We start from the raw sequence: 15,925 nt of genomic DNA, 5'->3' as shown, positions 1-15,925 counted from the left end.
GCAGTACGGAGATGCGTCAAAATCTCGAGTTCGAATTTTTTCGACAATAGCAGTATTCACTCTATACTTCGTATATAACAAACTCAAAAAATATGACATAGACTATTCACTGCAATCATGTGCAAAATGCCTTCTTACAATAGCATTATCCAGTTATATCAGGAAGGTTAATCGATTCATTTTTGAGGTCAGCTGCAAAAGAAAAAATTTGTCGCCAAATAGCGTTTTTACTCGAGATGAATTTTTTTCAAATGGATGTTAAGGCGACGTTGTCCTTGTATCGTAACTCTGTCCTTGCAGAAAGAGCCTAGTAACCTTTGCGGCGCCGTGAGTTGCTTCCTGAAAGTGACGAGAAAAAGGAAGAAACAAAAATAATATCCCGGCAAAGTGCAGTAAGTTCTAATAACGTCATTGAAGTTTCATTAATTTCCATTCTCATCCTCTCAACTCCGACGGGTTGTTCTACTACGTTCATGTAGCGTAGAACAGGCGAAACCACGTAGTGTTTTCATTCTAACGCAGCTTGTCGAATGGTAAACAAGGCTGAACGTAACGCTGTAGCTGCGGGTTTATTTTACATGTGTTCGATATTTTCGCTGAGTTTGTGATACAAGATTCCTGAAAGGATGTCAACGCACGCAGAGAAACTTGCGGTAATTATTTCGTTTTAAAATTGTCTGTATTACTTCAATGAGAAAATTTATTTTTCTTGTCCATTAGGTAAAACGAGAAATTTTCGAACTAATGTGTTAGGAAAAATTTGATGAATGCTAGTGCTTTTGACGAAATTGTTTGATTTAGTAAGTCAATAAAGATAAAGGGATTTTCTTATTGACTGTGTGAATTTGATAAATAATCTACAATTTCTAGAATAGAGTTTCGGCAGTGTAGATTCTTAGAACGAGGCTACTTCGAAAAATGATTAGCTTACATCAGTATCCTGAATTGAACCGTTTGATTTCAAGTATCTTTAGTAGTAAATGAAAAACGCGAAGTGAATAAGATGGAAATTAAGCAAGCATTAAAAAAGCATCATTGATAATTTCTATTGGCCATTTTTATTTGATTTAAATATCTATTTTTTAAAAAATATTTATTGATTTATTTTGAAACTGTTGTCGACTAAACCATGCTAAAAAATGCATACCTTAATTTATACATAAACAAATAAATTTGTAATGTTTGAAAACTATTTAAAAATTATTTCTATTTCTGTTTAAATATAATTATCATTTTAATTTAATAATTTCTACTTTTAACATAATTGATATTTTAATTTAATATTCTTTAATTTTAAATATAACTATTAATCTAATATTACAATTATTATTGAAAATTTAATAGCCTAATGTTAAATAACTGTAAAATTAAAGGGTAACAATGAATAAAGTTGATCTTCAAGACGAACAATTTTGCATTTTTTTTCTATTTGCATATGATTAGGTACTGATTGGTTAATAAGTATAATTAGCTATTATACTTATTAACCAATGAAATAATGATAAAATATTATCATTATTTCATGCTCAACTATTTGTCTTAAAATTCTAAGTAAATTCTTTATAATTAATGTAGCTGTTAAATTATTTTATATTTGACGGCATTTTGCAATCAGCTGCTTTTGCCACAAATGTTAGTTCTGCTTAGTTAAAAAAAACTATGCATAACTTGCTGTTCATGATTTCCTTAAAAATTCCAAGATTTTTCTCCTTTCCTTCAGATTGTTGTTGTTACTTATGGCACTTTACAAACCCGCTGACGAACTGTCTGCGATTTAAGACCAGTGTGCAGTAGCTTCTGAGGGCAAAAGCCCTTGAGCATCCTAGGGCAGAAGTCTGATTTCTATCTCATATGAAGATGACACTCACACATAAGCTTGCACAGCCCCTTTTTACGGGGTGGTGGTGGCTATTTCATACACCTCACAGATAGAACGCAAGGTAGAGAACAACCAGGCCTTCAGATTGTGATAGATGCTCAAACTGTTTAATTTTTGTTCGCCTTACACCTGTTTTTGTTTATTGTGTACTTGGACATTCCTAGTGGAATTGTGTCCAAAGACATCATGGCGCAATTGAAAACACATATCTCCGAGTAATCTATCCATCTTCTGTTTTCACTTTCTTTTTCATGATATTGGAGTTTCTCTACTTAATTCTGCATGTATACTGAGCTAAATCTGTCTTCATCAACTTTTAACACGGCATTCATTTTCGATAAATTCTGGTTTGAAGAAAATTATTTTTCTTTGCATGTATTATTAGAAAATCCAATTCTTGTATTGTAGCTAGTTGGATAAATTTTTGTTTTAATATAATCAATACTTTTTTTTTTTTTTTGCTATTTTAATCCTTCGCACTCGAAAAAGTAATTCGATGCATAATTATTTACCTAATACAAAGATTTGTTTATTGCTTTTGGAAATAAATGTACATAATTGTTTTAAATCGATTTTCTTTGACAAATTAATCTACTTAAGTTTTTAGCAATGAAAACGGTAAAATTAATTTTTTAATGAAAATTGAAAAATAACTAAATAGAACGTCAAAATGATGCACCGTCTTGAGTGGTGAGTGAGAGGCTCCATCCGAGTGAAAGGGTTAAAAAGATGATGCAAAAGTATCATTTTGACTGGCATTGGGACCAGATGAGTTTGATTTCGGGGTAAGATGATAATCCTGATGAATAGACGATATAATATAATAAAAAGCAGTTAAATACTTTTTTGTAATAGTTTGTAATGAAAAGGTTGTTGTGTTTAAAAACCTAGATCTTAATAAATTAATACCTCAAAATCGTTTTTTTTAATTACCAAATATTAAGCCCACATTTCACTCCTTTCGAGTCTGAGCACACTTCGTGTCACCATATATAGCTTTCACAACATTTTATCCTAATTTCTTGATGAAATATGAAATTAGAACTCGCAACTTGCGGGAACTATTCTGTTTTTTTTTTTTGTTTTTTTTTTTTTTTTGAAGTTTAGCTGTTATCAAGAGTACATTTCTTAAGTTTAGTCTTCTTTTTTTTTTATTTGAAACAAATTATGGTTTTTTAGTAGCAATTTTTTTTTGTTTTTGTTTTTCGGGCCGTAGTGCCTGGTGGTAAAGTCACGGAATATTTTAGCTTTAACACTCGATTCTACTGAAGAACTGTCGTGTAAGCGGGTCTGTGCACATTAAATCCATTGGGGCCAACGTTCGCCCCACTGGTGTGGTGTGAAAGTTTGGAGAGGGTGTGTGTGTGTGCCAGCTCAGGTGTCGTCCTCGTCATCTGAAAACGGTTCAAAATGATGAGGTCCGTCGAAAAATAACCCTAGTGTTGCTTTAAAACGGCACGTTAATGTAACTATACTAAATTTTTTGTTTACATCTCGAGCTTCTTGCTTTTGTTGTGTTAAATATTCTTATTATATATTTTGCTTTTTCTTTTGAACTAATATATTTTCCATAAATAAGATTGTTAAAATATTATTTTTAGTTTCATGCGCCTTACAGCGCATAATATGAAGCATTTTGTGGATCATGTTGATCAGTTAAATCACTCAAAATAAATTTAAAAGAATAGACATAGAAAATAGTAAAATAGAAATCCAAAAAGAAAATAGTAAAAAGCATTTGGGACAAGATGATGCCGTCATCAACTCGTGCTCTTCTTGGAAATGCTAATCAAAACCAGAAATCTTCCTCCGCTTGGAAGAAGCGTTAAAAGTTTTTGATTACTTTGGTTGGATCAATTAAGAATACGATATAAAAAAACAGTTGTTTTGAAAAGTTTATATTTTCTAAAGTAGTTATGCATAGTAAAGAATAAGCAAACATCTTCTTAGTTAATTAACGAGATTTTATATAGAAGAGCTTGAAAATGACAAAACCTCAGACGAAATATACGAATATCGCCAAATAAACAAAGGAATGGCGACAGTAGCTTTACTGTGCGAATTTTCAGTGACTCGCACTGTGGAATGTTGGGGAGTAGAATGTATTAGAAAATGAAGACTAAAACAACAACAATGAAAACAAAAAGAGAGGAAAGAAAGCATTTAGATTACTCTAACGCTCTCAGATTATTTGAGCACTGCGAGGGTTGAAAATTTCAGCATTCATGGTGAAAACTCTGACAAATTGATGATATGACGGTATTTTTTAAAACCAACTACTCTAGTCGCAAAGGTTGATCAACCCAGCTTACGCACGATTCCATTATTATGTCCTCCATATTTCCAGTTCTATTTCCTAACCATTTAAATAGGTGTGGGATGCATAAAACTCCTGATTAACCTTTTTTACATTCTCGTATACAAAGTATTAATATATATATATATATATATATATATATATATATATATATATATATATATATATATATATATATATATATATATATATATATATAAGAAATTTTTGAAAAAAAAATGTCTGTCTGTCTGTGACAATGATCTCAAAAACGCTTTAAGCTAGATGAATGAAATTTGGGATATGATCTTTATACAAAATTTGTAGATTTCTGTCAAATTTTCAGCAAAGATATGTTCTGAGAAAGTCCGAATATAAGTTAACAGATAACTATGAATCGAAGAGAGCTAGATGGATACAATTCGGTGCTCAGATTTAACATTTACTGTATAAATACCGAACAAATTTTTAGACGAATCCAGCAAGGGATTAAAAATCTGTCTGTCTGTATCTTTAGAAACATGTAAACGCGATAATTCAAAAACGTAATGACTGAAATACATAAAATCTTTTATGGGTTTTATGATTACAAGTGTAATTTTTATTTCAATCGGTTAGGAGAAAAGCGTCTGAAACACGAATTTGATTTTCGAATAGTATTAAGCAGATGGCAGGGACTAGTCGCCAAAAAACTCGCCGAAAGTCACACTATAGATTCAGTAAAAATGCTAAATTCATGCCAAAAAATAATATTTCGTAGCTGTTGAACTCCAATGCCATTATTCAAGGAAGACTTTCATTAAAAAAATTAGCGACAGATTGGCGACTTTCCTTGGTAATTTGAAAAAAATCATTATTGTGATTAAAGCACAGATGATATTTTTACACCATTTTAAAATTAAAAGAGTCGACAAGGTCAATCCACCCTCACTCGCTTCCTCAATGGCCACCTTAGATCATTAAAACATTCTGGTGGCTCCAAGTGCTTTGATGTTTACACCATTTGCTCTAAGGTGCAGGCTTCACCTGAACATCCTTGCCTACCTGGGGCTTACCAGACAGGATGTGACAAACAGTTCACTGATGCTTTTGGACTTTTTTAGGGTGCACAATATCATGAACCTGATCTAGCCCTGCTGATTTTGGGTATAGGCAACAACAACAACAACTGGCATCAACAAAATTAAAAGAAAAATTTTCTTTTTAATAAAACTAATCTAGTAATTAATCTTAATTTTTTTTATCATTTAATTGACTTTAAAAGTGTTTTAAAGTATATTTAATGACAATAGTTGCATAGTTGACAATAGTTTTCATAGTTGCAATTGAAACTCAAATAATTTTCATTGATGGGAATGAAACTCTAACAATTTTTTTTGTTGTTACTTTTATTTCATCTTCCAATATTGATGATCAAGATATGGATACTGGACTTTTTTCCCACACTGAAGAGAAGGCAGTTTGTGTTGCACTTTTAATAAAGAGATGCTTTTAGTGGCGTATTTTTAAACATTTAAATCTTTTTTTCTTTGTATATATAATCGTTTTAGCTTGACATTTTTTTTTCTTATTGTAATACACTAATTTTTTTTTATTCAATCAGAATTTGTTTTGAATAATCCTCTGACATATTATTTAAGTCACGATATATGTGCTACATTAAATTTAAAACTAAATTCTTCTTCTTTGTGTATTTGACTTTTTAACGAACTTCTACTCAGGAAGTGTGCTACCGGATTCATCACATTCTGCTTAAAATTAAATTTCGGATTTTAATTGAAATAACAGCAAATTAGAGATGCGTGTATCGTTTGAAGTTTAAAAATGTATCGTTTGAAGTTAAAATCAATGAAGTTTAAAAAAATTTCCATTATGCTTATAAATTACATAAGCTCAATAGAAATTTTACGTAGTCGATAATCTCGGCAGACCAGTTGGTCGCCGAAAATGGCTATTAATATATTATCGGAAAATTATAGCGAATCGAAACACTTGAGATCAATATTAATTCGGCGGTGTAAATCAGTGTTCTCTTGCTGCACCCTAGTGTCTATAGAGTGATCGGAAAAGTCCTCTTAAGAATTTTAAATTCAAAACGGTGTCTCATGGAGCCAGGGAAGTAAAGTGTACCTATACTAAAATGCCTATGCCAAATTTATTAAGACAGGTTACAGAGCTTCTAACGGTGGAAAAAAAAAGGTACAAAAAATAAAGAAGATCAACCAAGAAGTTTAATTAGGAAAATGTACGCAATATCATAATAAAAATATACTAAACAGTTCCATGTAGTTATCTGTAAAATCGACAGATATTTTTGCATTTAAAATTATGAATTTTCCACGTCTTGAAAAAGGGTTCTCCCTAAAATTGAAAAATTTATTCTTTAAATACTCTCCCCCCCCCCCTCCGTTCTCACCGAGTGCGTTTTTTAGATTTCTTCATTATTTGTGTTTACTTATTTTGTTGCTTAAATTTCACTTAATTTAATCGTTTATAATTTTAATCGCAAATATCATCTCCAATTTTACAGACCATGGAACTCTCTCCACCATGGAATGGAGCCATGGAACTTTTTCCTGTTATTATTATTATTATTATTAATATGGTATAGAATACATTTTTCTAATTGGGCCTTTAGGCTGATCTTCTTTATTTTTTGTAACTTGTGTATTTCGCTCCTAGAGGCGATGTAACCTTCTTCAATAAATTCAGCATAGTATTTTACTAAAGGTACACGTTACTTCCCTGCCTTTATGAGACGCCTTTTTGAGTTTAAAGGGCTTAAAGGGATCTTACCGATCGCTTTATATACATAATTTTTAATGGAATAGACGGATATTTAAGCGCAAATATATGCATGCGTTAGCATGTTTAACACTATATGCGAGAGTGTCCAGGAAAGAGTACTTCCAATTATTCTTCCTAGTGTCTCCTAAACGAGAGAATAAAATTGAGAGATCAATGAATAGAGATAGATGCCTTTAATGTTAAGAAATATCCATCTATTTATAAGTATCTATCCTAATACACATATATCCTTTAGGCGTAAACATGTTTAACCTGACCCTACATGTGAAAAAGTCCAGGAAAGAATACTTCCAAATTTTTCTCCCAATGTCTTCTAAAAGAGAGAATAAAAATATGAGATCGAGGAACAAAGATAGATGCATTTGATGTTTAAGAAATATTCTTCTCTTTATAAGTATCTATCTTGCTTAACTTTATATTAATCTAACCGTAAATAGATTCAGAGTATCCATCTACAAAGCGAGTATATCGAGTCATCCATTTTGAAACATAAATACAGCCCATGAGCTGTACGCGTATCTACTCGTGACTGACAAGTGTCCCATGAATGACTTTTTTCCATGAGTTCGGCGTGTCTACTGGGGTCACAGTTCGGGCGCAGAATGAAGAGAACGTCGCCGTCGGAAGAAGAGGGGGAGTGGGCAAGGCCGTGGACTCTCTTATCTGAAGCTTTTTATAAGAGCATGTGTTTGGTATCGCCGTTTTCGAGTTCCTTCACATCACTCGGATAAGGAAGTCAGTAGCAGCCCGGTGCTTGTTTGGAAACATGGAGATGAACATGCAGACTGGAACGCATCTCACGGTGGTAAGTCGACTCTCTCATCTCTTGCAACCCCCCAACCCCAAGCGGAAATTAAAGAGAGAGAGAGAGAAAAAAAAAATTCTGGCATATTCGATCCTCGGATTTTTTCGTATATAGATTTCATAGAATATAAATTTGTAAGTGCATTCAAAAATAATTTTGCATATTATGTATCCAGATATTCTAGACAAAGCAAAATCAAATGTGTTGATTCCAAATGCATAAAGTTTATTAGAAATTTCTGAAAATTTGCTCAGGATAACTGCTGAATTAACTCCTGTCGTTATGTGGAGTATTTTATTCACGAAATTTCAGAGAGCGCCCAAGTACAGAAGAATTTTTTGGTGAAATTTGTTGTTGTCAAAATATAAAGAAACTACGCTTATATGTATATGGATTTAAATCTTGTATATATTTCTAATATAGTTGCAAAGATTTATAAATAATATGTATGTAGCGGTTTATGTGTTTGACTGGTTATTATTAATAATAACCGTTTAATCAAATGAACCGCAACATATATTTAAGTATGATAAGTCAAATGAATTGGGAAATGTCTTGTTATTCTTTAGAAAGCTATACTTTTAATTTTTAGTTCACAGATTAGACGAAAACTTGAACTTTCTTTTAAAAAAGGATTCTGTCGTAGAAAGAAAAATATTTTCTTTTACCTTCAAATGATTCAAAGATGAGATTTGTATTCTCTTGTGATCATCCGCTTGGTTCCACAATATTCTTGTCCTTCCCTTTCATCTATAACAACTTTCATTTATAACATCTATGACTTCATCTACAACGTCTATCAAACATAGTACAAAACGAAGAAGGGTAAAAGGTGATATAAGTAAGTTTTATAGGGAGGGGCTGAAATCTTTTTCTTTTAGATGCTAAACTTCCGATAGAACAGTGTTATACCAGCCGTAAAAAAGGACTAAAATCTATAATTCTGTTGTTTAGATTCTTCAATTTTCAATATCCACTTGTAGAACTTGCCACGATTAGCTCCTCAGCTAAGATGCGCGAATCACCATGCTTCTGACCTTCTCGAGATAGAAAACACGTTTTTAGAATTATTGCATATTTGTGTTAATTTGAACGTGATAATTAAAAAGAAATCAAGGGAGATAGACAGAGGAAAATTAGCATTAGACACTTTCGTCCAAATCGGGGACCTGCATGAAATTTGGACCAAATCCTTTGACAGTAAACCAGTCAGTATGAACACAGATATTATATCACATAAACACTAAGAATCAGTTAGCACCATAATTTTAAGATATCTGAAAATTGTTTAATTTTGGAGGTAAAAAGTCATAGAGACCAAGAATTCCATCAGCAAATAAGTTCTTCTAAGTTAATGTCCGAGTATATAAGAGCATGAAACTCAGAATCGGGACAAACTTAACAAATCAAATTGTGCTTGTGGTCTTTACACCAAAACTGTTGATGGGTATCAAAATTAAAAATAATCTATTTACAGTAAAGGGGTTTCTCCAAATGCATGTTCGATTCTTCTGCTTTATCCAGAACCATGGGCACTTATTATAATATGTATAGTATAATAGTCCACCGCCGTCTGTAAAGCTGTGAGAGGTTAAAAATATTCCCGCCTGTCATTATCGGATCTCAAATCCAAACTTCTGTCTTGACGTCTAGGAATTGAGACAATTTTTTCCCCAAAATTTTCTCGCATACCTTCTAATAATAGTGAATTGGTATATTTTAGACGAGTTTTTCGCAATCGATTGGAACCAAATTTTGACAGGAATAAACGGTACTTTTCCGTTAGCCGGGCGCAAGCGAAAAATCGCCAAATAATGTAGAATTCCTCTAAATTTCTTATGCCAAATTCGCGTTTAGTTCACAATTGGCGACATTTGCGCCCGGCTAACGGAAAAGTACCGAATAAACTACTATTGTAATAAAAAAAAATCACGTACAATTTGATATATTTAAGTCATTGCATTTTTAAGTTATTACGTTTAGATGTTTCTAAAATTACATACCTACAGATAATGTTGATATATCAAGTAGTTTTCAATATAGCTATTCAGTTTCAAATATAGCATATGTCAATTAGCTTTCAGTAAATCTGTTTAGTTTCAAGTACAGCATATAATAAATAGCTTTCATTTAAATAATTAGCGTTCAATTTAAAATAATTATAAACACAAATTTATTGAAATGTTTAGGTAAAAAAGATTTTTTTCTTGATGGCACACACACACACACACACACACACACACACACACACACACACACACACACACACACACACACACACACACACACACACACACACACAAACACACACACACACACACACACACACACACACACACACACACAAACACACACACACACACACACACACACACACACAAACACACACACACACACACAAAAGAAAAAAGTACTTTAAAAATTTGCCGATCTCAGTATTGCATGAGACACTATTATGTGACACTATTTAAGACTCTGCTCTTTAGTTTGCAAAATCTTGACCTCAAGTAATCACAGCACCTTACGCATTTTCCTCCCTTGCAGGCATCAGCTGTGTACAGGTGAAGGAAAATGGAAGGAGGTTCTGTTCTATTTCCGATTGTCCTTGGCGAGCACTTGAGTTTTATCAACGAGTGATAAGGCATAAGTTATCAATGATCGCAAATAAAACAAAAGCTTTCATGTCGTACTTCACGTGATTGTGTGTACAACTCCACTCAACAGCCAAAGCGCCTTATTTGTGCTGGGATTAATGGGATGCTGAGTTTTGTCGTATCCGGTGGCATCGTCGTTACTGTAGATTTTGTGATTTCTGATTATCTAAAGTTAAATTCAATTCAAGATAACGGAAGCCTTTTATGTTCTAAAATTTGGCTGATCGATAGTCTGGTGTCTAATTTGTGTCTGGGTTTGAGGCGTTATTATACTAAAGGTGTAGCGTGGACATAATAAATTCACCGATGATAAATTTTTCGAAATTCCAAAAATGGATTTTTTTTTTGTATTAAGGTAGATTTAAAACATGAGGATTTATCTAAATCTCATATTTTTTTCTTTTTAATCATTTTTAAACTGTTGTATATTCAATATTCTTATAAAAGTTATCTTAATCATCGAAAAATTCGTCGTCTAGAATTTGATATGTTGAACTTTAGAGCTCTCAAGTCAGAAAAAAAAGGAATTTTTAGAATTATATCGTATTTATGGAATTATATGTTTTTATAATTAAATTAAAGAAATAATTCCATAATTATATTTATGGAATTATATGTTTTTGTGAAAACTATATCTCAAAAACTCAATATACTAGACAATAAATAAAAAGGTATGTGGAAATTACATCAGGATTTTAGATCTATGTAAAATTTTGAACCAATATGTGAATTTAAAGAAATTCAAAATAGATACTTTGTTTTGTAATAGTAAGCTTTACACAATATGCGTTGTACTAGGGAAGAAAACTGATTTCTTCAAGCGCGAAAAAGAACCAAACGGAGTGGTCTTACGAAACTTTATCACATAACCTCTAATAAAAGTTTACATCCTCCTCTCGCATAATATTTTGAACCTTGAGAAAACTTGTGAACATCGCTTGTGCTCAAATATTTTATTTCACACATGTATATTAAATTTATGTTATTGGCGAGCGATTGCTACGGAAGATCTATCTTGGCGAGGATCTAGCGTATTCACACATGTGTATTAAAGTATGTTATTGGCGAGCAATTGCTACAGAAGATCTATCTTGGCGAGGATCTAGCCTATTCACACATGTGTTTAAATGTATGTTATTGGCGAGGATCTAGCCTATTCAAACATGTGTATTAAATGTATGTTATTGGCGAGCAATTGCTATGGAAGATCTATCTTGGCGAGGATCTATCCTATGATTTTTGATGATTATTTTTTACTGATTAATCGCTAAAATACTTTTTTTTACATAAGGAACAGAAAATCGAATATATATTTTGGATGCCTTTTCTTTCTGACTGACTGAAGCTAACATTTGATAAAGAATTACAATTGCAGGTGCGATATTCACATACAAAACTTCATTTATTTAAGTCATACATTTTTGAATTATCATATTTACGCATGAAAAAAATGCAGATCGATAGAGGTCAAGTCTCTAAGAAATTTGATTAAAAATTGCATAGATCCTTATGAAATTTTTAATCAAATTTCTTAGAGACTTGACCTCTATCGATCTGCATTTTTTTTCATGCGTAAATATGATAATTCAAAAATGTATGACTTAAATAAATGAAGTTTTGTATGTGAATTCGCACCTGCAATTCGCACGCTAAAATTGCGAGTCAAATTTCATTTTACTTAGCCTTAAATTTTTAAATTATTGCCTTTACAAGTGCATAAAAGTACAGATCGACAGATGGTCAACCCCTGGAAGGACTTTGTTCAAAATTTGATACAGTTATTTACTTTAAGTACTAAATTTGTATGTCAACTTTTATTTATCTAGTTATTCCCATTTTGTAAGCTGTAGGCCAATTGTTGTGGGACAGACAGAATTCCTCTGAATAACCTTCGTTCAGAATTTGCTAGAAATCTACAAATTTAGCATAAACATATTTATTAAATTTTATGCGTTCAGCTCAAATCAGTTTAAGTGATCGAATTCACAGGCATACTAAATTCAAAACTGAGTTTTTTGAATTCGGAATGGCCTAAAGCAGAATCCCGAGTTAGAATTTGTAAACGATTACAATATTCTCTCTTTTTATACTTCGTGTACCAAAAAAAAAAAAAAAAAAGAGCTTATCCTCACTGAAACAAGAACCGGAAGAATAGGTTGAAAACTTTCTGAGATGATTGATTTCGGGTGTTATGAAGTCTTCTTTGAAATATACCGCCAAAGGGACTTTTAATCATTCCTGACAATGCAGAGTGTAAAGATAATTTATCGGCATATATATAATGCAATCAGCTTATTAATGAATAATGCACTTCATCTTTATTTCTAAGTCGCAATAATCCTTATATTATGCACCAGAACTTAATATTTTCTGTATATTTCTCTGTATATTTCTGTATATTTCTTATATAACCAGAACTTAATACTTTACTGAATTCTTTTCTATTTTAATATTTTCTATTTCTTTCTTTTTTTTTTACTCCTTCGTATGCAGAAATAAAGCGTTTTTAACTTCAAAAATATTAAACCTTAGGAATTGAATGTACTTTCATCTTTAAGATACCCTTGTATCCAAAAATGAATTTTTAGAATTATGTTTCACATTTTGACGGTATTTCTGTGAACAAGATAATTAAAAAACACAACAAAATAGTGAAATAAAATTTGAATACAGTTTTAACACTTAAAACTGTAGATTTTTATTAATTTTGAATAAAATCCACTTAAAATAAATCTGTTTGCCTCCTCTCTGTGTGTACGAGAAAACGATAACAAAAATACAAGAAACGAAATGGATAAAATTTAGTATATTATGTTGGCATCAAAACTGTAGAGATATAGCGGATTTCGGATTGAAACCGATGAATGGTTCATCGTCTATCAGTATATATTTTCATGCGAATATTAACCCTGCGACTATGGGAATGAAAACTGACATGTCGTAACTAAAAATATAAATCTGTACCACATTTTGGGCCGATTCATGCAAAGCAGCTATTCTTCTTGCTACCTTGTTTCTCTAAAATAGGACCCAGTCTACTATTAATTTTTGCTCTAAAAGCATGTAGGCCGCGATGGCCTAGTGGGAAGGCCTAAGCTTTGGGGTCGAAGGGTTCGAGATGCGATTTAACTACCGATACACTGTATATGCTGGTTTGGTGCACGTTAAATCTGACGTCATGGGTCAAAGGTTTTTCCGTTGGCATCGGTAGCGTCGTGATTCTCGGAATTCCGCAGTGTGACAAAGTGGTCACGAGCACCTCCATATCATAATTTGGAATGGCAATTATAATTTGTAAGTTTAGGGAAAGATTAAAATGAATTGAAACTAGTTTAGACGAGTGCATACAGCTCTAATGTCATGAAATTTGATACAGTAATTAAATTAATATTTTTACGATATAATTATTGATAGAAAAATAATATCTTGATTATTTATGGGGGAATAGAGAGCTTTGATGGAATTACATTGCACGTGTCTTTTATTATGGGGACTGAATTAGCTATTTTGATTAGTTATTTTTGAAAAAATCCAGAAATTTCCTGTATGTAGCTCATTGTAGCTATGTAAGGCCAAAACAGGAATACTTTTGAGAGATTTTAATTCACCAGATTGATAGTTTTTCCGTTGGTGTAATGCGGAAGTTTGGGAAGAGAGGTACAGTGCAGGTGTTGCCCTCTTCTTTTCACCGGAGTCGAATTTACTAGGTCCTTTCTCAAAATATCTTTCGTATTGCTTCTAAACGGGATGTTAATATAATTGAACTATAAAAACATACAAGGATCTTTTTATATTTTTGTGTAGATGCTATTTTTTATGCGTAATTTATATTTAATTTTATGAAGGAATCGAAGTTCATATCATTGGAACCATGTTATAGTGCTTTGAATTCTTCTGCCTATATAACTGTGATTCCATTGTAAGATTTTGAATATTAGCCTTGCCAACAACGAAATTTCTTGCTTTTCTTTCTACAATTCATTCGCAGAAGATGTCCTTTAACTCAGGAAATAATGATTTCACTCTGATCTGCACTTTCTATTCATGGAATTTCCTTTGTTCAATTTTTGACTAAAGTTATCGGCATTTTTGCACCATTCAAAAATCCAACTTCTTCTGTTTTCAAAATGCTATAAGAATGTTACCCCGAGAGTCTCCTTCAATTTTTTGTTTTGTACATAACAGAATATATCTATTTGTTTATGTTGCATTTAACGTAACTGAAAACTAGAATATTATTCCTTTTAAATCCATTGAATATTGGTGTTGTAATTCGTCACCACGAATCAGTCATTTAATCAAATCTATTATATTGGCTTTTCTAAATTAAATGAATTCGATTCTTCTGCTGAACATAAAGCAAACAAAAAAAAATGTCTGCCTCTCAAGAAAAATGACATGTATGTATCGTATCGGAGCTTCCGTTGTAATTCTTAGTCTTCTTCCGTTGTAGAAGATTCAGTTACTAATCTGCGCTACGATCTTTTTCCGTTGTTCCATTTTGTGGTGATATTTATGGCACGCCCGATTTGTCCGAAGAACTTACCAGTTTGTAGATTTTAAATATGTTAAAGATTCAAACAATAAACAAGATCGAAATCTAATGCTTCATACTGTTCTTACTCACTAAATGCTGACAAAAGTGAATTATACTGAAAGTATTAAAAATGTAGGTATCTTTAGTTTATCTTGCTTAATCAAGCTAATTGATTCTTTTGTATACTTCCACATCATGGTATCTTTTTATGATTACCTTCTTCAGCTAATGAAGAAAATTAAATTTCGCCTATTGGAACGGCTCATTTTTCTTTGGTTAATCTTGCCCACAATTTGATACATATCTGCAAATTTGGCGCATATATTAAAATTGTTGCGTGTTCTAAATATCCCGTTCACATACACACAAAATTTGACATATTTGTTTCAAATTCTAATTAGATTTATAAATCTGTTCATAAAACCATATTACAAATTTCATCACTCGAAAAATTTGGGTTATGGGGTTATTGTGCTCTCTCGCATATAAATTTCCCATTGATAAATTTTATCCAAAATTTAATAGAAATCTGCAATTTTAGTTTAAAGAATACGCGCTTAATTTCATATACCTAGCTTGTTCCATTTTTGAGTTATTGCTGCTTAATCACGAAAAGTTATAGTCAGATTAAAAAAAAAATGGCGGAATTACACGGAATTTAGCATGATTAAAATTATAAGAAAGGTTATCAAAGATCTTGAATTGTATTACAAATTACTGGCAATAGTAAACATTCTATGGTTCTGAGTTAAGCGTTGTCTTTGTGCAGTAGAAAATTATGTTTTATAATTTCTAAAAATTAAGAAAGAATAAAGAATTTTTCATGAAGATTTTTAAAACATGAAAATAAATTTGAATGAAGTAAGAATTATTTATTATCTCTTCAGATTGGTAATTTGTTATCATTTGAAAGCAAGTAATAATAAAAAAAAATTTCAATTTCTAC

The 15,925-nt window shown here is 31.8% G+C and overlaps 1 protein-coding gene across 2 annotated transcripts in view; it reads left to right on the top strand.

Annotated features, from left to right (window-relative positions):
• The first annotated feature begins 480 nt into the window (after positions 1–480).
• Positions 481–15,925, top strand: part of LOC129984401 (UTP--glucose-1-phosphate uridylyltransferase-like) — a 63,171-nt gene continuing 47,726 nt past the window's right edge. The window contains exon 1 of one of the 2 annotated variants that reach the window (XM_056094280.1): positions 481–653. In XM_056094280.1, the coding sequence (XP_055950255.1) occupies positions 627–653 (27 nt within the window). In that variant the 5' untranslated portion in view covers positions 481–626. Of the gene's footprint in view, positions 654–7,652; positions 7,789–15,925 lie in introns of those variants that run through there. The other variant, XM_056094279.1, reaches the window with a different exon arrangement.

Source organism: Argiope bruennichi, chromosome 9 (genome assembly GCF_947563725.1).
Source record: "Argiope bruennichi chromosome 9, qqArgBrue1.1, whole genome shotgun sequence".
NCBI classification, from domain to species: domain Eukaryota; kingdom Metazoa; phylum Arthropoda; class Arachnida; order Araneae; family Araneidae; genus Argiope; species Argiope bruennichi.
This window is presented reverse-complemented; position numbering and strand designations above follow the sequence as displayed.